Source organism: Uloborus diversus, chromosome 2 (assembly GCF_026930045.1).
Source record: "Uloborus diversus isolate 005 chromosome 2, Udiv.v.3.1, whole genome shotgun sequence".
Classification (NCBI taxonomy): Eukaryota; Metazoa; Arthropoda; class Arachnida; order Araneae; family Uloboridae; genus Uloborus; species Uloborus diversus.
The window spans coordinates 117,689,943-117,714,601 of record NC_072732.1 but is presented as its reverse complement, the minus strand read 5'-3'; the positions used below and the strand labels follow the sequence as shown (position 1 = coordinate 117,714,601).

Below are 24,659 nucleotides of genomic sequence, written 5' to 3'. Positions count from 1 at the left end.
GATACTAATAAATTAAACTGTTGAAGCTATATGTCTAAATTAGATAATTCTTTTTTTTTTTTATATATTTTAAATGAACACACATACATAAATGAAAAATACATATAACTAAAGTTGCAAGATTGGATATTTTTATAATTTTAGCCACATCTGACAACCATGAACTACAGCTGCATATCTGACTTTGACAAAAACTTGCTACAAAATCAAGTCCCATATACAGATAGGTCTATTTCCCAGAGTTTTAAACCAATCACAATAAACATCTTTCCGTTTTTTTTTTGAAAAATAATTTTAATAACAATAATGCAGAACAAAATTAACTGGAAATAAAAAATAAACTTTTTGAACTATTTTACTCAGATAATGATTTTTTTTTTTTTTTTTTTTGAAAAAAGAACTTTAAAATAAAATGCATGATAAAAAAAAAAACACTTGCTTCTTGAGACTTTTAAATCTTTGATGGAATTCACCCAAGACTGAAAAGCAGTCTTTTTTTTTTTTTTTAGAATTCTTGAGTTATTGATGTGCACATTGTTTTTTTTTACTGTTTTGATTTAATGGAAGTTGAAAAGGATTGTCCGTTTATTCTTAAATGAATAATTAAATAAACAGATAAATATCTGATCGAATTTGTTATGCTTAATTTCATTGAAAAGAAGCATCTTGTTTCATATATCCTTTGAACAATCTTTTCTTTTTAATTTTATTGTGATACTGAATTTTTACTTTTCTTCAGTTTTAATTTACTTCATTTAACAGCAACATGAATCACTTTTTTCTTTTGATGGGATTGTTAATAATTGATATTTGTTTATGAGTTTTTCTAATAAAATACTCTGCACTTCATGACTTTCAAATTCATTCTTTTGAACATTATTTAAGCACAAAATTGGTTGTTACACTTGCACATTGCAACAATGGCTGTAGTTATTTCTAAAAATACAATGAAAAAAAAAATTAGAACATTTTCAATATCCATAGGTATGGTAATTTTAGTCACAATTATGTTTCAAGAATTATTTTTATAAATATTTGATCACATTTTTTGATAACCTGATACTATGGAACATACAAAATAATTAAAATTTGTTCAAACTAAGAATTACTTGGCACAATCAACTAAAAATTCACCCATTGTGTTGAAGAATCATGGAAGTATGCAGCTATGTTAAAGTGTACACTAAAATAAAAGAAATTTCAATGGTGATTTTTTCCCCGCGAAAGTGCCAGGAAGTTGGCATTAAACTGGGCCAGATGGAATAACACGCTAGCGGTCTCGTGCAGTGGTTGGAAAAACTATTTTTTTTTTGTAGTGAACTACAACTACTTTATGAAAAATGTAGTTAACTACAACTACTTTTTTCAAAATGTAGCAACTACAAACTACTTTTGAAATGTAGTCACTACTTCGCTACTTTAAAAAAATAAAAATAAATAAATACATACACATACACACCGTTTGAGGATTAAACAAAAAGAATTCAAAACGTGGTTTAGACTAATAAATTGGCTCATTTGAACATGGAATTTTACCAAGAATTATTTATTCTTTGCTTCCTTTAATTAGTCAATTTGTCATTTGAAGCATTTTTTTTACGGTTTTTACGAATACAGTGAAACCTGCGTTAGTTGGCCACTCACGGTGCACTACTTTAGTGGTCAACTTAGAGAGGTTGGTTTATGTGATAAGGGCTAATTCCATGCCTGAAAAAACCGGTCAACTTGGACAGGTAGTCAACTTACAAAGGTGGTCAACTTCACAGGCTTTGCCTGTACTCGCTTTAGGAAAGGATTAAAAGTTGAAAGATTTCAACCTTCAAATTTTTAATCCATTCCTAACAGTGAATATTTAATTCAAGAAGTGCAACTTGGCTATTTGAAAATGTAAAAAGATGCAGTCATAATTTAATGTAAATTTTACACAGACATACATATTCATAAAATTGATTTTAAATGATGAAAAACATTTTTTAAACAAAGTTTAATTATCAATATAGGAGTTAATTTTGTAGGGAACTTATATTTTTTTGTAGGAACTAATTAATTGGTTTTGAGCATCAAGTTAGTGGTCCGGACCTGGACACTATCTCCCTCCTTATGCCATTGATAAAATGAAATAAAAGCATTTTTTAATTTTACGGAAAGCCTCTAAAACTGAAATATTTAATAATTGACTTTTATTAGGTTAATGTATCAACACTCAAACAGTAAAAAAAAAGAAAAAAAAGAGAAATAGAAAAATATCGAAAACGGTACTAGTATTTATAATCGAATATTAATACATATCTGAAATGTGAAATGAAAGTTTACTTCTCTTCAATGTACAATTTTAAACTACAATGAACTCGTGTGGCAACGTGATTCGATTTATGCGGAGATTTTCTTGAGAAACGAATTTCAAAACTAACGCGAATTCCTCCCCCGCAACACACTTAATATTAATTTCGTGAATAAACTTTCCCTTTAGCAATCACTGAAAGCGGAAGTTCCCCACACCGTACTAGTCAAAACATCGCTTTGTCAGTGTACAAGTCGCTCCGCTTCTTTTTCATTCTAAATATGAAGTTGATGATACATAATTTCCTATAAGTTTATCTGCAGTTCAAAAATTGAAGGAAAAACAGAAAGTTTCTGACAACTAAAGAAATGTAAAGATTTTTGATATGCTTGAACAACTAAACAGTGTGTTGAATATAATTACTGTATCCACTGTACAGTACTATTGTAATGTTGCATTTTATTATAGCTACATACTATACGTACCGTACTGTTTCACTTCATGCCATTCTCCTCCATTGAGTTTGTGCATCCTAATAGTGCTTTTATGCAATAACACAGGTTATTATTATTATTTTTTAATACAGTAATATTTCAGTTCTCTGTATTTAAATTCGGTAATATAAAGTTAAGAAATGGGTTAAAACAGTTTGAGACATGTTTTTCAATGTCAAAATTACAGGTATGTTCATGAAAAATCGTATGGATACCTTTTTGACCCCCCACCCCCACCCCTCTGTCAGAAAACGCAAACGCGGTACTAAATTGGCGGTTATCCCTTTTTCTTTTCTTTCTAAGCCATGCTCTATTCAAGGCGAATATTTCGGAAATTTGAAAATTTCGATGCCAAACAAACGGCGTCAATAGATAAAACCAATGGCACCAAAATAATATGTCTGAGGTCAGCTCGAAATTTTCAGAGTCTTACAAATTTGATTGGTGGAAGTTATTTACTTGCGTAAAACCTGCACCCGTCAGATTCGCTTGAAACCTCTTTTCTTTTCTTTCTTTTTTTTTTTTTGAAAATTTATTAAAAAGTAGTTTCTAGAAATCGCTACAAACTACCTTTTTTTATATCGAACTACTCGCTACTCTACTTTTTTAAGAAAGTAGTGCGCTACACTACAAACTACTAAAAAATGTAGCTACTACAGTAGCGTCGCTACTTGTAGCGCGCTACTTCCAACTACTGGTCTCGTGCGCCACTAGGTGTTAAGAGAATCTGTTAGATTTTTAATTTAAACTTTCACAAAAAGTGAAAGAATCACTTAATTTGAAAAAAAAACATTAAAAATACGTTTTTGCATCATGCAGAATCAATCCCTTTTCGATGTAAACATTGCATCACGTTGTGACGTCATTTGTGCGATCGGTTGCAATGACTCAGTCAAGAGAATGAACTTTTGGGTGAACCGAGTCACCAGTTCATTGTATCTTATAACCGCGAGAATTTTTTTGTAGATTGAGTTACTTTTTGATTGGCAACATATCTTTAACTTTCTTGCATTGGCAACACATCTTGTGTTTTGCATAATCTTAATTTGAAAGCCATGTGAAGACCTTTAAATACTTCGAGCGATCTTTTTCGCTCTCTCTCTCTCACCTCACATAGCCGCAAAATGTGTTGTACGTGATTTCGTGATGTCTGCCAGTGCTCTTTACTCCTGGCAGGGCGTAATACAACGTGATGTCAATTTTAAAGTCATAAAACGCCTTTAGGCCCATTTTTGTATGTTACGTTAATGCCTTATATTCCTTGGAATCAGCATGTTCGTAAAACTGAATGTTTCGTTGTATTTTAGCGGCTAATCTTTGTCTATTTTTCTAAATGTTTTTTAATATCAATGAAGATGTTGTTCGTCAACTTAAGTAATCCTTTGAGGATAATAAATACAGATTTTCCATGAGGAAAAATGCTTCACGTGTTTTTCTTTTTCTCCAACTTCAGGCTATGGACATTTTCTTTGCAAGTTCACTTCTACTAGCGGTGTAGTAAGGGCCCAGGTCACCTGGACTTTGCAATTCCTGGCCATAACCTGAAGAACTTGGAAAATTTGAATTTTTATGCTCTGAAGAATTTTTAAAACATCGTGAAATTTTTGAAAGTATGGAAGTCCCTACAATACCTTTACTAAATGCCAATAATTGGAATACTTGGAAGAGAAACATACAAGTTGTCTTGCGTCATTCGGGCAGCTGGGAATTCATCGAAGCTGACGAAAAAGAAAAGAAACTTGAAGAAGAAAAATTGACTTTCCGAGATAAAGCGGAAATAAATCTTAGAAGAACTCGAGCTTATACTACCATTTATCAGTTCCTGTCAGAAGAATTCAAGCCTCTCATCGAATGCACTACTGAAGGAAAGATAGCTTGGGAAATCTTGTGCAAGTATTTTGAACCTGACACCCGTGCCAGATTAATATCCCTGTTGGATAAATTTTTTCAAGTCAAGTTTCAAGATGGCGAAACTGTTGGTCTTTTCATCTGCCGAGTGAAAGCAGCTGCGTCACAATTAAAAGAAGTTGGCCATGCGATGTCCGACCTTTACATAGGTTTCCAGTATATCCGGAGTTTACCCCCTGAGTTTGCATCCATTGTACAGCAAATCTACAGATGGTCTGACGTGGACTTTACCCCATTGAAAATAGAACAAGAACTGTTGCTCGAAGCAAATAGAATTTCTGAAATGAACGTTTCACTACAGACACCTGCTGTGTATGTGACCGTTCCGAATTCGCTACCTGCCGGTAAGATCCATCCTTGTAAAAGTAGTTGTAAACCTGTGTCAAATTTTAGTAAAAATAGATTTAAAGGGAAATGTAATTTTTGTGGGATTTTTGGGCATAAAAAGGTTGATTGTTTTAAATTTAAGGCAAAGTCAAATTCTAAAAATTTATCTCAAGGGTCTTCTAATTCTCAACATAATGTGAGTGAAATTAATGAGTCAGAAGCTTTGAATATTACTTCATCTGATTCAGACATAACGTGGATTGCCGATTCTGGAGCTACGTCACATGTCACTAAAAATAAAAATCTTTTCTCTGATTTTAGGCCAGTTAATAATTTAAAAATGTCTATGGCTGTTGACGGTAAACAAAGCAATATTTTAGGAATTGGTACAATTCAATTGTTGGTCAAAATTAATGGTAGACATAGGAAAATTATCTTGAAAGATGTTCTGTACAATCCTGAAATCCGTCGTAATTTATTGTCATTATCTAAATTGGAACAGGAAGGTAACAAATTTGTTGGTCATAATACCATTCTTAAAGTTTATGACAAAAATTGGAATCAATTATTTTATGCAAAGCGTAGAAATGACATAAATTTATATTTCTTTAAGCCTAATAGATATTTGTATTTGAAAAATAGTGAACATTGTGATAATTCTGAGCCTGTTTGTAACATTTCTGAAAAAATTGGTAAAATTTCACCTAAAGATTTATGGCAAAAGAGATATTGTCACATTAATTATGAATATATTTCTAGAACTAGCAAAAACAATAGTGTTAGAGGTCTTCCTGAATTGAATAAAAATGTTAACTATTGTGAAATTTGTAAATATACTAAAGCTAGGAGTATTTCTTTTAAATCGATTGGGGCCGTGAGATCTTCTAAACCTTTAGAGCTTATACACATGGATGTAGGTGAAGTCCCAAATTTAACTTTGAGGGGAGAGAAATATTATTTATCCATTATGGACGATTTTTCAAAACGCGTTGCTGTATACCCTATGAAATTGAAGTCTGATGTTTTCAATATTTTTGCAAGATTTTTAAATCGTAATGAAAGGCTTTTAGGGAGGAAAATTAAATCAATTCGTACAGATGGGGGGAAAGAATTTTGCAATCAAAATTTTGAAATTTTCTTGAATAACCGTGGCATTAGGCATGAGAAAACTAATCCCTACACACCAATGATGAATGGCATAATTGAACGGTTTAACCAGACATTAATGGGGGGAGTTAGAGCACTTTTAAAAGAGAGTAACTTACCTTCGAAATTCTGGGGGGAAGCTGCATTTTGTTTTTCTTATGTTTGGAATAGGTCTTGTCATGGGAGCAATCATACCCCGTTTGAACTGTTTTTCAATAAAAAGCCTAACGTGAAACATCTCAGAACTTTTGGCTGTTTAACTTTTGTAAATGTTCCAAGCCAGAAAAGAAAGAAATTGGACGATAAATCTAAACCAGGAATTTTGTTAGGTTACGCTCAAAATACTAGAGGTTATCGTGTCTGGCTGGAAGACGAACAAAGAATCATAGAAACATGTAATGTCAGTTTTGATGAGGGAACTAAAGGGGCAGATGTTGTACTAGGTTCTGGATCAAGTAGTCCAAAGGTTATGAAATACTTACCTGACAATTTTGATTATGAATATCCTGTAACTTCAAATCAGGGAGTGGATGAGCTTTCCGGTGATAGTCCTAGTGAAGAATTAAAACCTTGTTCCGAAATTAATTGGTTGCGTCAAGCTGTTCCTAGACCATCAGGTGATAGAACTGATATTTACTATAGGATTGAAGGTTCAAATATTCGCTTGCGTTCTTTAAATGAAGTTATTAAATATTGTAATGATAACAAAATTGAATTTGATGAATCATATTTTGACTTTTCGGGCAAAAATTTAAAAGAGGGAAAGGTAATAGAAATTTTAGAGGGAAATCTTGCTGAAATTAAACTTCCATTAAATTTTAAAGAAGCCATTAATTCTAGGGAATCTAAACATTGGATTAACGCGATGGATCAGGAAATACAAACCATATATAATCGCGGTGTATGGGAGTTAGTGGATCCACCTGAACATAGTAAAATTCTGGGAAATCGGTGGGTATATACGGTAAAAGAAGATCAGCAAGGGAATATTGTGAAATACCGTGCTCGATTATGTGCCCAAGGTTATCTTCAGGAAGCTGGAGAATCATTCCAAGAAGTTTTTAGCCCAGTCATTAATTTTTCTATAATCAGATTGTTTTTCTGTATTTTTGTATGTCTTTTTAAATGGTGTCATCTGCATGTAGACATAAATAACGCTTATTTGTATGCTAATTTGGATACTAATGTATATATGAAACAACCTAGTGGATATGTACTAGAGCCTGGTAAAGTCTGTTTGTTAAGGAAAGCTTTGTACGGTTTACACCAAAGTGGTAGGATGTGGTACTATCAACTCCATGAAACACTTTTGAAAATGAACTTTTCTAGTTTAGATTGGTGTAATTGTTGTTACATATATAAAAATAAGGTTATTCTTCTTTTTTATGTTGATGATATCATACTTTTTGGCAAACTAAAATCTGATTTGAATGAAACTGTAAATTTTTTAAGAAATCATTTTGAATTAAAAATTTTGGGTGAAATAAGAAAACTTCTGGGTGTTGAATTTCAAAACATTGATGGTAATTGGTATATTCATCAGACAACGTATATTAATAAAATTGTCGAGTTGTATTCTAGTTATAATATTCCAATTAGTAATGTTCCTATTTCGGTTGGGGTGGTTTATTCAAAAATTGATTCGCCTACTAGTAAGTTAGAAATAGATAAATGTAATTCTTTACCATATCGAAATTTAATTGGCTGTTTATCCTTTTTGGCTAGTAGAACTCGTCCCGACATAACATATGCTCTGAATATATTTTCCCAATTTCAATCTAATTATGGTGAAAAACATTGGCATGGTTTACTTCGTCTTCTTGGTTATGTTTTGTATACGAAAAATCTTAAATTGAAGTTATCAAATATTTCAAATTTAAATATTAAATGTTATTCTGATTCAGATTGGGCAGCTAGTAGAGATGATAGGGTTTCAATGGGAGGTTACATCATTTTGCTAGATAATACACCTATCATGTGGAAAACCTTTAAGCATAAATGTATTGCTCTTTCCACTATGGAAGCCGAATATGTCACTTTGACAGAGGCTGCTAAAGAATTTGTCTGGATCATAAAAATTTTAAAAAATGAAAATTTGAATTTAATTTTGAAAAATTGTGAAATATTTTGTGACAACATTGCTGCAATAGATTTTTCCAAAAGTCCTATACAAAATCAAAGAAGTAAACATATTGATATCAAGTATCATTTTTTGAGAAATCTAGTAAATGAAAAATTGTTTAAATTACTGTATGTGAGTTCTAAATTAAATTTAGCTGATGCTTTGACAAAACCTTATACCAAATCTCAACTTGGACATTTTTGTGACATTATTTTTGGGGGGGAAAAATATATAACCTAAATTTGAACTTTTTGGGTGTGTAAAATTTTTGTGAAATTCAATGGTGACTTTGTCAATTTGAATTTATTGTGAATTTTTCTGATTGTTGTGCATGTTGCAAAAATGGGGCCGCTTGTTAGATTTTTAATTTAAACTTTCACAAAAAGTGAAAGAATCACTTAATTTGAAAAAAAACATTAAAAATACGTTTTTGCATCATGCAGAATCAATCCCTTTTCGATGTAAACATTGCATCACGTTGTGACGTCATTTGTGCGATCGGTTGCAATGACTCAGTCAAGAGAATGAACTTTTGGGTGAACCGAGTCACCAGTTCATTGTATCTTATAACCGCGAGAATTTTTTTGTAGATTGAGTTACTTTTTGATTGGCAACATATCTTTAACTTTCTTGCATTGGCAACACATCTTGTGTTTTGCATAATCTTAATTTGAAAGCCATGTGAAGACCTTTAAATACTTCGAGCGATCTTTTTCGCTCTCTCTCTCTCTCTCTCACCTCACATAGCCGCAAAATGTGTTGTACGTGATTTCATGATGTCTGCCAGTGCTCTTTACTCCTGGCAGGGCGTAATACAACGTGATGTCAATTTTAAAGTCATAAAACGCCTTTAGGCCTATTTTTGTATGTTACGTTAATGCCTTATATTCCTTGGAATCAGCATGTTCGTAAAACTGAATGTTTCGTTGTATTTTAGCGGCTAATCTTTGTCTATTTTTCTAAATGTTTTTCAATATCAATGAAGATGTTGTTCGTCAACTTAAGTAATCCTTTGAGGATAATAAATACAGATTTTCCATGAGGAAAAATGCTTCACGTGTTTTTCTTTTCTCCAACTTCAGGCTATGGACATTTTCTTTGCAAGTTCACTTCTACTAGCGGTGTAGTAAGTCTAAATTTCACTACACATAATGCTCACAGAATCAACTCAAAGCCATCAAATTCAGCAGTCAATGAAATGAATTCATCAAGATTGAGAGATAAATTCAGGAAACAAAAGATAAGAAATAAAGAATATGCATTAGAAAATTCAAACAATGTTCATGAAATATAAACAGAAATTATAGATTTAAGGTAATACAGAAATTTGAAACAAAATCCCTACCATTCGTTTTTTTATCTCATCTTTTTTCTGCTCCAATATAGCAGCAGGGATTCCATCTGTACTATCTTCAGCACTGATGAGTAAGGTCCACAATTCTGCCATAAAGTCTCTGGCATTTTTTCCATTTAGAAAACCTGTCAAGTTGATTTGCATCATCCTCGCATCAGGATACTAGAAAAGAAGATTAACACACATTGACATTAGAATGTATGTAAAAAGGCATTCATATAAACTTGAAATACAGAATTAATTCTTTAAAACCAAGGTGTTCTTTCTTAACTCACTTTTTTGTGAATGTTTTGTGGGATTTTGTTGAAAAAACCCAGAAAGAAAAATAAATTACTCCATCTGTAGAAGCAATAACTTTTACTTAATACGAACTCAATGCATTATTATTTTAATACAGAAAAATATGTGATTCATTTGACATATCATGTCCATACATCCCAAAATGATCTTTGAATGCAAAAAACAAGAAATATATGGCTATTTTGAATGCTTAGAATTTTGTGGAAAGTTTGTTTTCAAGTAGCTAAGTACTTCAAGAGACCTAAAACTTTAGAATTTATGCTGTAAACAGGTCATAATTATGACGGACAATAAACGAACTCAATTCAGTTCTAGGTAGATACTATCCAAAATATCTACATTTCCTATAAAATCCTATTAAGTTCATCCGAGAGATTTCATTCAAAACTGCCATAGGGTAGGATGTACACAACTTTGAACATTTAAACAATAATTCTAAGGCCTCAAAAATCAACACAGAAAATTCGACTTGACTTACTTTTTCCGCTTCCAACTGATTAAAAACAAATTCCACAACTACATCATCTTCAATACCACCAAGCATATCAGTAATACGTTTTGCAATCCATGGTTTCACAACATCTAGATTAATTTTATTCATATCAACCTGAAAAAAAAATATGTAAGATTAAAAAACTTAATATAGAATCTTAAACATTAACTAGCAGATTAGTACCGTGGATCCCAATTAAAAAAAATTTATTTGAGGCAAAATTAAGAAATAAATACTGCTTAAGCAAAGCAACCAAAGGTCAAATTACAATAGTTTTGGACCTGTTATGAAATTCGATTCAGAGAAGATGCATGTTTAGCTAATCTTACCAATGAGCTGTTATTTCTTTAAGTGCAAGATGTTGTTTACAGTATTCTTTAAATTCTATACTAATGAGATGTTATCTTTTGCAACTAACTAATGAGGCAGTATTTGTCTTTAATTAAATTAGTTTTTATTTATACATCAATTTTTAAATATTTTTCCCTTGGTAATAATAACCAATTTCAAATTGCAATAAACTTTTTATTTTTAGTCAAGAGGCACTTAAGTTACACTGATTCTTTTCCTATAAAAAAACAATGTAAGTACGATATTTTTGTCTTTTGCTTCCAAATGTGAAAAAATTTAAATACTTAGATTGAAAGAAAATATCACTAAAAAGTATTCGTTAATACTTCTTTGAAGGCAAAATGTTTTAATCATGTTAAGGATGTAAAAAGTTTACATATTTTAACATAGAATGGAATAGAATGAGAAAATTTCAAAGAGGAAATAAGAGATAAAATTACAGGGACAAAAACAGCCCGAAGTCAAAAAAGAGGAAAAATTGCGAGACTTAAAATTTGAATATATATATATATTTTTTTACATTAAGTGAAATTATATCAATACTATACTGTCTTTCAAATATTAATAGATAAATGTTTTTTTTTTTTTACTAGTAGAAATGGTAACAAATGAATAAATAAATTAAGCTTGCATTTATTTAAGATTTTCACAGATATATCAATTCCATTTACCACTTTCATTTTCCCATAGCCCACAAATCAGGTGAAATTAAAACTTTATAATGTGACATGTAATGCTATAAAACTTCCATATAATTAAACACTTAATACAAGCTGAATCATTGGACACCATGATTACAAAATGACATTATCAGTGTAGCTAACCTTTTTGTGGAGCAGTTGGGTATATTCTATAAAAATCATTAAAAAACTAAACCCAATCTAAAACTTTTTGAGTTTTGATGGTCATTTTAAGCACTAGCATAAAAATGATTATTTTTAAATTGATAAAAACGTTTTAAACACTATGTCATGATTTGAGAAGATAAGCTTCTTTAATTTGCTATATTTACATGTCTGTTATAATAAAATAGCACATTATAATTAAAATAAATTTGAATGTATTAAGATCTTTGGTAAGCCTGATAAGCATTAAAACTAGATTTGAAGAACAATGTTGGCTTAAATTAACTGATGTTGGCTTAAATTAACTCGGATGGAATAGAATAAACATATTTGAATGGGCGTGGCAGTCTTCATAAAAAATAAATAAAGTATAAGAAGGGTTGAAAATATTAGTCAACAAAAAGGTATTAATGTTTAAACAGTAGAATGGCATAGCAGATAAAAATGAGAGAGTGTAACAGAAGCGGATGCAATCGGATTTCAAAAGCTACATCTAACGATTGCACCCACCATCACTCTCCAGCATTTCTCCCCCCATTCCTATTTCACCCTCTTCACCAACACAGCAACAAGTTCCTTGCTTCTTTTTACTCAAGAAAGAATGTATGCCTCAGTAAGAAACCTGATGGGAAGGTCGGGGCAGAAGGGAGGTGAGGGGGTATTTGCGCGATCGCTAGAAAGTGACTGTGAAATGAGCGTGGCAAAACAATGAGCGTACAAGTCTTCAGCAAAAAACAAAATACATACAAGAAGGGTTGAAAATAATAGTCCACAAAAAGTTATAAAGGTTTAAGTGATAGGAGGGCATAGTAGACAAAAATGAGAGAGTGTTATAGAAACGGATGCAATCGGATTTCGAAATGCAAACGCCGACGCTTTCTTTGTCATTCTTGAGCCTTTTTCCCTCCCCACTCACAAAACGAAGCTCCTTCCTTCTTTCTACATTAGAAAAAACACGTGAGTCAGCAAAAATCTTGACGGGGGGAAGAACGCGATCGCGATCGATCACTGGAAAATGCTCTGCGTCCGGAAAATCGCGGATTCGCGGAAGATTTTCATTTTTGAAATTAAAAATTGGGATTAAAAGAGTTCAATACAAAATAAAAGGGAATGAAAAGTGATCGATTTTTAGGTTATGACTAGATTAGCGGTCCTTAAAAGGGGGGGGGGGGGTACAGAAGAATATAAAAGGAGGGGGCGGATTGGCTTGACACATTAATTACTCAATATTGGTGAGAAAAAATTCAGGTGGAAACAATCGTGAACCGATGTTGGTACATTGGTGCAGAATCGATATATCGGTTTTAGAGAAAAATTCTAAACCAGAATTTGTATTTTTTCAAAAAAATAAAAAAATTCAGATTTTTAAAATTTAAATCAGACTTTTTAAAATTTAAATCAGATTCTTTAATTTTTCTTTAAAACATCTTCCGAGATTTATAGATATTAATTACTTTACAGTTATGAACATAATATATTTCATACAATAGAAGAATCCATTCAGCTTACTTTGAAAATTAAGATCAGTTCTGTAACTATTCAAATTCAATACATTTTTAAAAATTTATAATTTTGTTATAATGCTTAGATAAGATGTGATCTTGTTTTATGCTTTGCTTAAAGATAAGGTTTCCATCATCATGTACGTTTTTAGTGTAAAATAATATGTTGAACAATTACTTTTCTTAACTATATTAGTCATGTTGCATGAGAAAAAACTGCAAATTTGTATTTCATTCTTAACTGTAATTTTGGAGTAAAAGCAATATTGCAAGAGTGAAAATCTGTTACAGATACAGAAAGAGGGACCTATGTAGTTTTGCCTGTTTAAGTTAAGGTAGCATACCGCAGTGTAGTTAATTTTAGAGCAATACATTCAAAACATGCAAAATTAATTTATGAAAATAAAATCAACTAATTTTAATTAATTATTCCATTTTTAAACTGATTTTAATTAATGAATCCATGATTTAATTCAAGTAATTAAAAAAAATCAATTGATTTAAATCATGATTTGAATCAAGCTGATTCAAATCAACCAACCCTGTTCTAAACCAGTTCAAAGATAAGGGATGTTCCATTTTTGTGATGCTTCAATAAGCCGTAATCAGGGGCGTGCACAGGGCGGGAGAAGGGACACCTGTTGGTCTAGGCCCGAGTCTGAAGGAGGCCTAATATTTTTAAAACTATATACTGGGTGAAATATAGAGGTAAACAATATGGAAGGGGCTCGGAAAAGTCATTAGTGACAGGCCCGAAAATTTCTGTGCACACACACCCTTGGCTCTAATGAAAATACTTTCACCTTTTTTTTTTTTTTAGGGGGGGGGGGAGTAGTGCAGTTTTCATCCACATGGCTTAGAATTTTTATTTTTAGCATTAGCGTACCTATAAAGTAGTCATGATATCAAGCAGGGCATTGAAAGGACAAACATTAACAGATCCCCCCCTCCCCCAATTGATGCTACGAAAGTGAATGCCAACGTCTTCTAGATTCTAGGTTTCCCCATGGCAATTTGTAGGTTACGTGCCCGATGCGGACAGTGCCTGAAGCGGACCAAGAAGAATCGTAGCTCAGGCGGACAAGGAAATGTCCATGAGGCGACCCATCAGTAGGAGTTCCCTTGTCATGACAGTGATTGACACGGCACCTGTCTTCTTGCTCAGCATTCCCTCTTTTGTTGGCTGCTCACAATTGAAAACGGATAGATAAAATTTTAACCCCTGGAGAGAATACATTCTTATGTCCTCTCTGCTGCACATATGATGAGTTTTCTTATTACGAACTCCTCTCTATCTCGAACGAAACTCTTCCATGCTGGCAGTGTACTTGTATCATAAAAAATTACCAAGCTATTTTTCGTTATCTTGCATATGATTTTATTCCTGACGCGTTTTTCATTATTTTAAAATTATCACAATTCATTAATTTGTGAAAGATTATATTCTCATTTGAGTGCAATTTCTTTCAGTGTTTTACAAATGTGCATCCAAGACTGCATAAATGGGACAAAATTGGATTTATACCTACTGGATGCAAAAATATATTTGTTTCATTTAAGGGAATTCAAGAATCAAAACAATGTAAAATGTTTGATTTTTTCTTGGTTTACTAACTCGATTCACGCATGAAATGATTTCAGAAGGTTGGTTAAGGGATAGACAAATATTTGCTTGTCTTTTAAGAACAACTTCTAATCTATTTCTTAGGGTAGGAATTTAGTATCGAAATTAAGGGTATAAAATATGCGCTAAATATAATACAGTTATTTAACTCATAGAAATAGTATACATCTGAAATTTTAATATTAATATTGAAAGAGCAGAATAGGGATTAAGCCATAAATTGAGGGTAAATAATTTTAAGTACCATTTTAAGCATATTGCCCCCCCCCCCCCCCACTCCTCCAACGCACAAATATTCAAATGAAAATAAATTGAAGTTGAAAAGATGGAAATTACGAAGCAATTTTAGTCTTATCAGCTTCGTTAGTATGGTTATGTTCAGCGAGAGCTTCACGGCTGTAACTTACTGCTTAGTGCTCGCTGAATTGCTACGAAAAGTGTTAAAACAATATACACTCGAGCAGAAATTATATCATGTACGTGTATATTGCTTAAATGTTTCTAACTGTCTTTTAATGAAGTTCAAGGAGGGGAAAAATGGAAGTAGAAGCTCTTATTAATTTCTCCCCCGAAAATTCAGGCCTACATTTTAATTAATGATATTTCAGAGTTATATTAATGACTAATTTATATCAAAAACTCGATTTTATATTGTAGAGATAGATCTAGTTCTTTAAAATAAAAAAATAAAAAAGTTACAAAGAAAGAAAAATCTTATTTGCATCAGTAAAACAAAATAATGCTGATGTGTATTTGGATTTAGTATGTCGCACATTCTATTTTCTTGTTATAATTTAGAAAATGTTTAAAGTTATTAATTAGTATCTTCTAATGCAGTTTCAACGAAGTTTAGAAGAATGAAGCATTATGCATTTCAATAACAAAAAAAAATCTGTTTTGAAAAGTACCTAATTTAAAACTGAATAAAAAGTTACTGCAAGTTTTTGAATCATTATAAGTAAGGGAAAGTATTGTTGCATTATAATTCATGGTCTCCATTCCAGAAAGGGACAGCTTCAAATTTTACAATATTTCAGGAATCACAAAAAAGTTCTACTTTTTCAAATGTAATTTAGATATTTAATAAGAATTCAAATATTTCTTTTTTATTGGAAACAAATTTAAAAAACGCAATTGAGTCTTGTAATAACATTTGTGTTTCAAAATAGTAATAACATTGAGTTATTATAGGAGCTGTATCGCGTTTCTTATAAAAAGTGGCCTGTTACTGCGTCTCTCCTTTAATATCTTACGTTACGTGATTTTGGTTTGAGAAGGTTAGAAATAAATTGATTGACAGATGAAGAAAAGATATCATGAAAAAGTCACGAACAAGCTAAAATATATTACATTCCAAATTCACTGATATTTTCATTTTCTTCGAATTACGACTCTGTTGCATTAAGAGTGCGATTGAATATTTACGTTATGTAATAAATCTTATTTAGTTTCTTAACTTGTTGGTAGCGATCCTATAGAACAGTGTGTTTCTTAATTTCTTTGATTAGTGGAACCCTTTTAAATGCTAACTTCTTTCGTAGAAACCTTAGTTTTTGGTCAATAGTTTGCAGTGGCGTGGCCAAGGTTCTGTTTGAGAGGGAGCCCAGGTTGTGATCTCAAAGAGACCATCACATTAACTATTTGTCGTTAAATTGATTCTTGAATTCTAGTCGGGGCGGAACAGAAATAGTTCCAGCAAGGGACTAGAAAAGTAAAAAGTGCCGCTCCCTTCCACCTACGCAATTTGTTTCTTTGAAAGAAAAAGAATATCGCTCTCATAAAGTTCTGTTAAAATGTTTTTTTTTTTTAATTTGTTTTATTTATTTGATTTATTTTTGGAAGAACCCATAAAGCTAGTTGATCTTGAAGTACTGAAATATTACATACTAATTTACTTCGAAAGTGAAAGTAAATTATCTGTTTCAACTTTTTAATTCAATTGATTACTTCGCCGTATATAATTTCATCAAAATGTTATAATAACGCGCGGTATTACTTAGAAACATTTGTCTTTTTAAGTTTTGCGCCTCCATGTATTTGATTCAAATGCAACTTTTTTAGAATTATTCGAAAAATATTTCCCATTGACAAATGACCATGAAACATTGTATTTAGGTGAAATATGTGACAAAGAACCACCTGGTGACCGTAACTCAATTTTGATAAAAAGTGCAGATGCGACTTTTGTGCTCAGCAAGGCAGCATAATGATTAAAACAAGAATTTATTGAAACAGATCACAGATCTATAGCTTCATGTTGAGGTCCCATGAGAGAGTGTAATACCCCAGCCCTTCCCCCATTCCCCCCCACACCAGCATTCTGCATTCAAAAGACATTGGGTTTTATTTAACTGTAGAAAATTTTAAAAATATAACTTTGCTGTTTAATTTTTTTTTTCTTTGAAATATTTAGAAACTACTTTTTCACGAATTTCGTTGCTCTTACTGTTTTTCCTCGTGAGACCATGATGCAGATAAGATTACATTTTAGAACTACGTGCCACATGCATTAATATTATGGTTTTGCCATGTGCTATGCTTAATTTTATCTCTTGTAAACTGTAAAATAATAATAATAATTAATTTGAATTTTGACATCTGGGAATTCAAATTATGTTTTTCGCAATCACGAGTGTGTGTGTTTATGTATGCGTGTGATTTTGTGTCTGTGTGTAGGCATGAGTGTGTGTATGCATGTGTGTGCAGGTAATGGACGCAACCTGGAGACGGTTTTCGCAAGAGGACCAACATCGGGAGGGTCCAGTCAACGGTGGTGCTGCAGAGGGAGGCAGGGGGAAAATAAAATCATAGGAATGCAAAACAGACAAATGAGAACAATAAGCAATATGATTGCTCAAAAAAAAAAAAAAAATCCATAATTTCAACTTGCTTTATTGAAAGGATTCTTCTAGGTACATATCGTCGTCTCAGAGCAACAGTCAGATATCTAATCCCAGAAATAGCACTAAGAAATCTTATTGTTGCTCTGAGGCGACGATATTCACTTATTTAATAAAGAAGGAATAAGAAAGGCGAATCACGATGTAATCTACACTTGATTTCAAAATCAGTGAATAAAGTGAGTTTTCTGCATTCTTTCACACTGATCTCTGACTCCAGTATTACTCCTATATCAAACCAAATTGATTTTATTAAAATATGCCTTCTGCTTGTACGTGTGCGCTGGCTTTATTATTTTTTTCTTTCTTTTTTTTTCTGGAAATACTCGTAGTTACTTATGTTACAGAGAAAACAATTTAAAATATTTAATGGGATTGTTAATTAATTTATTCTTTTGGGATGTGCACCCTCTGGAATGGTACGTCAATGGAGCAAAATCATTCAAAGTTAGTTTTAATTCTAGACATTAAAAAAAAAAAGAAATGGGAAATAGCTGGAAAAATTATCTTCGCGTGACAAAATAGAGCCCACGTGGGAGGATTTATCTTGCACAGCACAGTGTGGAAATGGTTTGTAGTACCTGCTCATTGATGTGTGAGTAATAAACAAACATTGGGGGCTTCCACTGCTAGGACTAACAAAAGAAGGATTAAGGAGCAAGAAGACAGGTGCCGTGTCAATCACTGTCATTACAAGGGAACTCCTACTGATGGGTCACATCATGGACATTTCCTTGTCCGCCTGAGCTACGATTCTTCTTGGTCCGCTTCAGGCACTGTCCGCATCGGGCACGACACCAATTTGTATTCAGTTCTTTGATTTCAATTGCTCTAATACTATGTTAAAAATTTGTTATATGATAAATTTTGTGAACAGACATAATAATATTTTCATTATATTTTCATCAACTATCCTAATGCCGCCCGCCCTATCTAGTGGTCAGAGAAGTCTGACTGTGATAGGGGAGGTCCTGGGTTCGAAACCTGGCTCAGGTATGATATACTTTCCTATCCTTGTCCTTTCTTTGTGTGAATGTATTGTTATGCTGTGAATGGTTGCCTACCCTTTAACGGGTTTTATGGCATATGTGTACTGTGGAGAAGTTGGACTTCACACCAAATTACGGCACAATAGGGAAGTTGCAACCTATTAAATGTTCATATTTTGGCTATTGTTAATTGACCCTCAAAACTAAAAAATTCACCATCGCCGAATTTTAAAACACCGTGGTTGATTTTTAATGAATTTTTAAAAATCCACGCGCAAAAGTACGCTCTTCTGAAACGTCACGAGCCTACGTCACAGGGTGCGAATGGGCAGCCTTCCACCGAAGATCCCTTGTTTTCGCTAGGGACATTTTGAGCGTGCTGATGTTTTTATTTTTAAGAAATTCAATAATCCTATTAAACACACTATGGAGACCGCATTCGTTAAAGGACAATCTGAATAATCTTCCACATGTAACATCAGTGATGATATTCGAATATTTCCGAGAGGATGAGAGGTTTAATGTTCCAGAAACGTGAGGAGTTAAATGCAAGGAGATAAGCCTTTTTGTTGGGCTAAATGCCTTTATTTTTGGTTCTTGAAGGATTTCACCAATATTGTTTAAAAAAAAAAAAACATTTTGTGACTTACCTTTTGCCATTCTGGGAGAAAAACCTTGCGCGGGGAATCCCATCCACCTGCCACCGACACTCAAATGTCCGAGTTTGAATCGGAAGTGTTCGGAAAAACATGTGGCACGCTATGATTGGTTGCCGTCATTCGGCAGATGTCGGTAAACTTCCGAAAGAGCACGTGTCGATGACATGATGAAGCCATGTTGAGGTGTTAAGTGCTGAATGCCAAATTAAATAAGAATTGTGCAACCTGCAAGCTGTGTGAGTACCGAGTAGTGTTGTTCTGGCAATATGCAAATCATGTAACGTCACATTGTTTCGGGAAAGGCCGAATCTGGCTATAAATACGCAGACCGGCCGTAGTTCGATCGCTTGGCACGGCTACTTTTCTTCTACTCGTCTCCTCGTCTTGTGTTGTTTGTGTTTTGTGAACGTGTTTGTCAAATGTCATCATAAATTTTCGCTACTGGCCTCTCAGGTGAGGTCTGGTCTTTCCTGAAAAAGCACTGCTGATGTCTTAAGTTTGGAAAGCGCGTGTGGTGATGACGTCTATCAAAGTGAAAAGTTATAATTTTCCCTGATGTGGGTCATTTGTTCTCCGGTGAAAGAAGATCGTGTCCATCTTCGGTATGTTTTTTTCCTGATGTGATGAACTGTTGCTCACGTGGTACGAACTGACCAGCCTGCAATTCTGGTGGAAATTGCTATGCCGTCCATCGACCGGTGAGGTGTCACCATGGAACATCAACAGGACTTTTGATCCATGCATGGACTTATTGTAAGATCTCTTTTTTTAATTTTTCTTCGGGGAACAAATCATTGTGTTGTAATCATTTTTCAATATGTGTCAAATAAATGTTTTTCAGTGTAAAGAATGATTCATGTTTTATTTTCTTCGGGCAGACCACTACCTCAAATTTTTAGTTGGAAATGAGTTGCCTAATTTTCAGCTTAGCTGTAGGCCATTAACCTCAAATTATATCCAACACTTTTACATTTCGTCTTCGAAGTCGAATGCGTGACCTTCGGCTTCTCCCCTATCGAAAGAGCGCATGACGTCACTTCGTATGCCATTTGACGTCACAAGCGCTTGAACTTTAAAAATTAATTTTAAAAAACTACTAATAGTATCGTAAAAAATTTTTCACCTATGATGTTCATACATGTTACTCTATCATATATAAATAAAATTGAAAAATCGAAAACTTACCTATTGGAAAAGTGAAGCAGCGCACCCCAAATTGCCATCCTAGTTGGCATGAGACAACAACAACTATCCTTATCAGCTTCAGTTTTTAAATTATGATTGTACTACTGGTAATAACCACATAGTGTTCCCGCTAGGCCGTTTTTGAAGGGCGCAGCGCCCTGCCTTTTTCCATATCGGCAGAATGCGCCCTGCCCTTCTTTTAGATCGCAAAATGCGTCCCTCCCTTTTCAAAAATAACAATGCGCCCTGTGTTTTTAAAAAGATGCCTCAAGCATCGTTTGGACCTGCAGCGATATCGGGGCAATTTTATTAGTCCAGCGATCGTCTGCAAAAACGCTCATGTCTTGCCATTGTCCCCAGAATTTCACCCTGAAAACGGCCCCATGAATAAAAGGAGATGCAAACACCTAGGCAAAGAGGGGATGAGATTCTCGGAATTCTAACAGACTTATCAGTTGGAAACAAAAGATAGATTTCTTCCTTCTACTGAGGATGAGTTTGAAAGGATAAGGGAAGGTGTTCGGTCGTCCACGATGGCGGGGGAGGGGGGAGATCATTGTTTAATTCCTCCCCATCCTTGAGTTTCTGAGAATCAACAATGAGAAAGAGAGTGGTAGGTAGTCTTTCTACATTATTTTCATCTGTAGGACCAGGGGGCGCCAGGAAAAGTGGAAGGGGTACTACTTGTCAGACAAGAACAGATGCTGATGAACTGCTCCATTTCTTATCCGAAAAGTTCCGAGTGCAAACGCAAACGGTTCTTGATTTGAAAATACACGGTTCTTGACGATGATGGCGGTCAAAAAAATATGAAGTTTACTGAAATATTTCAGGCTGTTCTTTTTCGTTTTTCCTGCAAAAGAGAACAGAAGCGGAGGGTTCGTATGCTCTTGATAATCCTTGTAAAGGGTTTGGAAAAGGCGTTTATTTTGAAGTGATTGATAAAGTTTTGAAAGCTAACATAGTGCTTGAATTCCTTAGAGTCTAAGGAATGCACAACCTATGGATCGCGGGCCAAACGTGACCTGCGAAGGCCGTTGAATTAACCGCGAAAATTCTGAAAAAAAAGGGGAAAAAAATGAAATAAAGTTTGCGAATTTATCGTTTCAAAACTAATTTACTGTTCTAGTTAACAATTTAAGGTCCAATACAGGTCGATTTTACCCCATTTATAACTATCCCTTCCCCGAAATCGCACTTGCAAAATCGGAAGATTAACGAAAATAATGTAACAAAAACGGCACCTTCACCAAAATGAAAAAAAAATTTGAAATAGAATGTTGAATTGAGCAATAAACATCGCATGAATAGGCCATTTTCTTAGCGTTTCAGCCCTTTGTGTCCGTTTTTCGTTTGCACGTGGAAATTAGGCTTAGTTAATTTTGGCGCATTGCTAGTGATTGTGAAGCAATCTTTTCGCATCTGTTTCTGATTGGTGAACTTTCTAATTGTTTTCTAAGTAGTACACAGTACAAAGCCTACTAAGCCAAAATACAAGGGTATTTTTCTGTTATCTTGAAATTTTAGCCCCCCCCCCAAAAAAAAAGAACGTTTGAAATGGACATACTAGTGCTTTTTCCAACTAATGATCTTTCACTGTTTCTTTTTTTTATATGGAAAAAACTATAATATTGCTTTAAAAAAATCACAAAAATAAAATGCTGATGCATTAAATTTTCATAAAAATTATCAGTGAAATTAAAATCTTGGATTGGCCCAGCTGGTTGGGTAGCGCATGCATCTGCAAATACATTTGTGTCATGAAGTTGTGTCAAGTTTAACACTAGGCATTCAAATAAAGCCTTTTTTGTTTTGCATCTTGCTACGACTGTATTTTTGAAGCACTGCACACAGTATTTTAATAATTATTCAGTTTGAAGTATAATATTTTAAAAAAAGTTAAATTTACATTCATCATGATTTTGATGTCTACTAAAATACTTAATGGCATAATGCAGATTACTATGCAATTTTTAGATAGGAAGGGGGGGGGGGGATCCGTAATTAAATACTGTTCATCTTACACTGAAATTCAAAGGACTTTGAAGTATCAAGAATTTTTTATTCTTATAGGAAAAGTAGTAATAATTATGGCCTGAAAAGTGTTGAAACACACCCAAAGCAATGATTCAGCATAATAATGCTTAGTTGGCATTTGGGGAGTGGGGGGTTCAATCTAACCCTAAAGACAAGTGCATTTTCTGCAAGGAATGATATTCAATACTGAAGTCAATGGTGGCGATCAGGAGGGGGGGGGGGGCAGGGGTGTGCACAGAAATTTTGGGGCCCATCACAAATGACTTTTCCGTGTCCCCCTCCATGTTTGCCTCGATATTTCACCCCATTTAAAAAATATTGGACCCCCTTGAGGATCAGGCCCGACCAACAGGTGTCCCTTCTCCCCCTCCCCACTGTGCATGCCCCTGAGGGGGGGTGTGCTCATGGTACAGAGGAATGGATGAAATTTTCGCAAGGTGTTTTAAGATGTTATTTTTCTTTGTTTTTTTTTGGGGGGGGGGGGGGCTCAGTACTTTTTGAGAGGTGCGTCATTGGTCTTGGATGGGGGAAGACCACGCTGAAATAGTGCCCTTTTCATAATAAATAGTGCCCCTTTCAAAGACCAGCACCCTGCCCTTTTTTTTTCTAGAGTGAACACTATAACCACATGAGGTGGATAGGACGCAACCTCACATTAGCGTCCAAAGGGGGAAGCAAAATCTTAAAGGTTGAGAACCCCTGGACCAGAGAATGTTTTTTTATGATTTCAGTGAAAAATATTGTTTGAAAACCCTTTTTCAACATCAATCTAGCTATGGGAGTAGAATTAGCCACTAATCACAGATCCACCATAGAATCTGAAGTCTCCTACAAAAATAAATGAATAAATAATATGAAATCAACAGGAATCACAGGAAAAAATTAGAAAAATAGCAAAAAAAAATTTTTTTTAAAGCAAAGAAATCTATGATTTTTTTCCAACTCATCATTATCCAAAATGTTGACTTTCTAGGGTGAAATGTTTAATTTTTCAAAGCAAAATTTATTTCTCTCATTTAATCAGTTTCATTTTCCTTTTTTTTTACAAAATTTCCTGACATCTTCCTGATTTTTCACGAATGATAAAATAATAATGACTTTTCCCAGCTCAATCTCTAAGTTCTGATGCCACCTTGAATTCTTTTAAAACTAAACAGGTGGATATGTAACGTTGTAAGTCGTAACTTAACTCTTAGTAAACTTTTGTACTTGCTCAACATATTATAACAGAACTTAATTCAAAATTTTGAACACTAATGGCAAAACCAACCTTTCTGTTGAGAATTTCATTGAACTTCAATTGCTTCAACAACTTCTTCTGCTTATCACTAAACCGATTATCCTGATCGGCACTAGTGCCCTAAAATGGGAAAAAGAAAAATAATCCAATGAGAAATTTTATGTCAAATGCTTATATAACTGAATATAAATATTACAGGAAAAATAACTTAATTGAAAAAAAAAATTGCTTTTTGAAATATATTACAAAGCAAGCAAAATAAAACTATAATTAAAATAAACATTTTATTTTTCAAAATTAAAATATAAATGTATATATACACACAAAACTAATCCATGCTTCTTTTATTTGAAATTATGTCTTACTTTTCTTCTAACTGAACAAAAACACGTACTTAATGATCTATGTTTTATTTTAAAAGAATAAAATTAGGTTTTCAAAACTTAGAACCTTGAGGTTGAGCACCCTAAGCTGTTCAAAATAAAATAACTTGAAAACCTTTAAGTTCAACATACGTACATGATGCTGGTTCTTTACAAGAGTTTTCATACTGATTACTTTGCCTGTAATACGAAAAGAAATTTAAAAGTCTTCCTATTATTTTTTAAATGGCCATATAAATTAATCTGTATGAAAGACATTTTACAAGGGAAAAATAGTGTTTTGCAAATTTACAGGACAATCACTCAAACAAAAGATTTTTAAACAAAATAGCTTTTACACAAACTAGGTCACAATAAGGAATTTTAAATTTTAAGCAGAACAAAAGCAGTTACATTTCCAAATATTAGCATATTTGAAGAAATTGAAATCAATCACGCAATGAAACTTATAAATTTTTCTTTTCTTTTTTTTTTTTTTTTAATGACATGAAAGAACTCAGTAAGAAAAGATTGTAAAGC

The 24,659-nt window shown here is 33.3% G+C and overlaps 1 protein-coding gene across 1 annotated transcript in view; it reads right to left on the bottom strand.

The window, feature by feature from the left end:
• The window catches only part of LOC129216507 (serine/arginine repetitive matrix protein 1-like), a 120,287-nt gene that overhangs the window by 93,102 nt on the left and 2,526 nt on the right, over nt 1–24,659 (bottom strand). Inside the window, 3 exon segments of the mRNA XM_054850722.1 lie at nt 9,624–9,794; nt 10,411–10,539; nt 23,788–23,877. Of these exon segments, the coding sequence (XP_054706697.1) occupies nt 9,624–9,794; nt 10,411–10,539; nt 23,788–23,877 (390 nt within the window).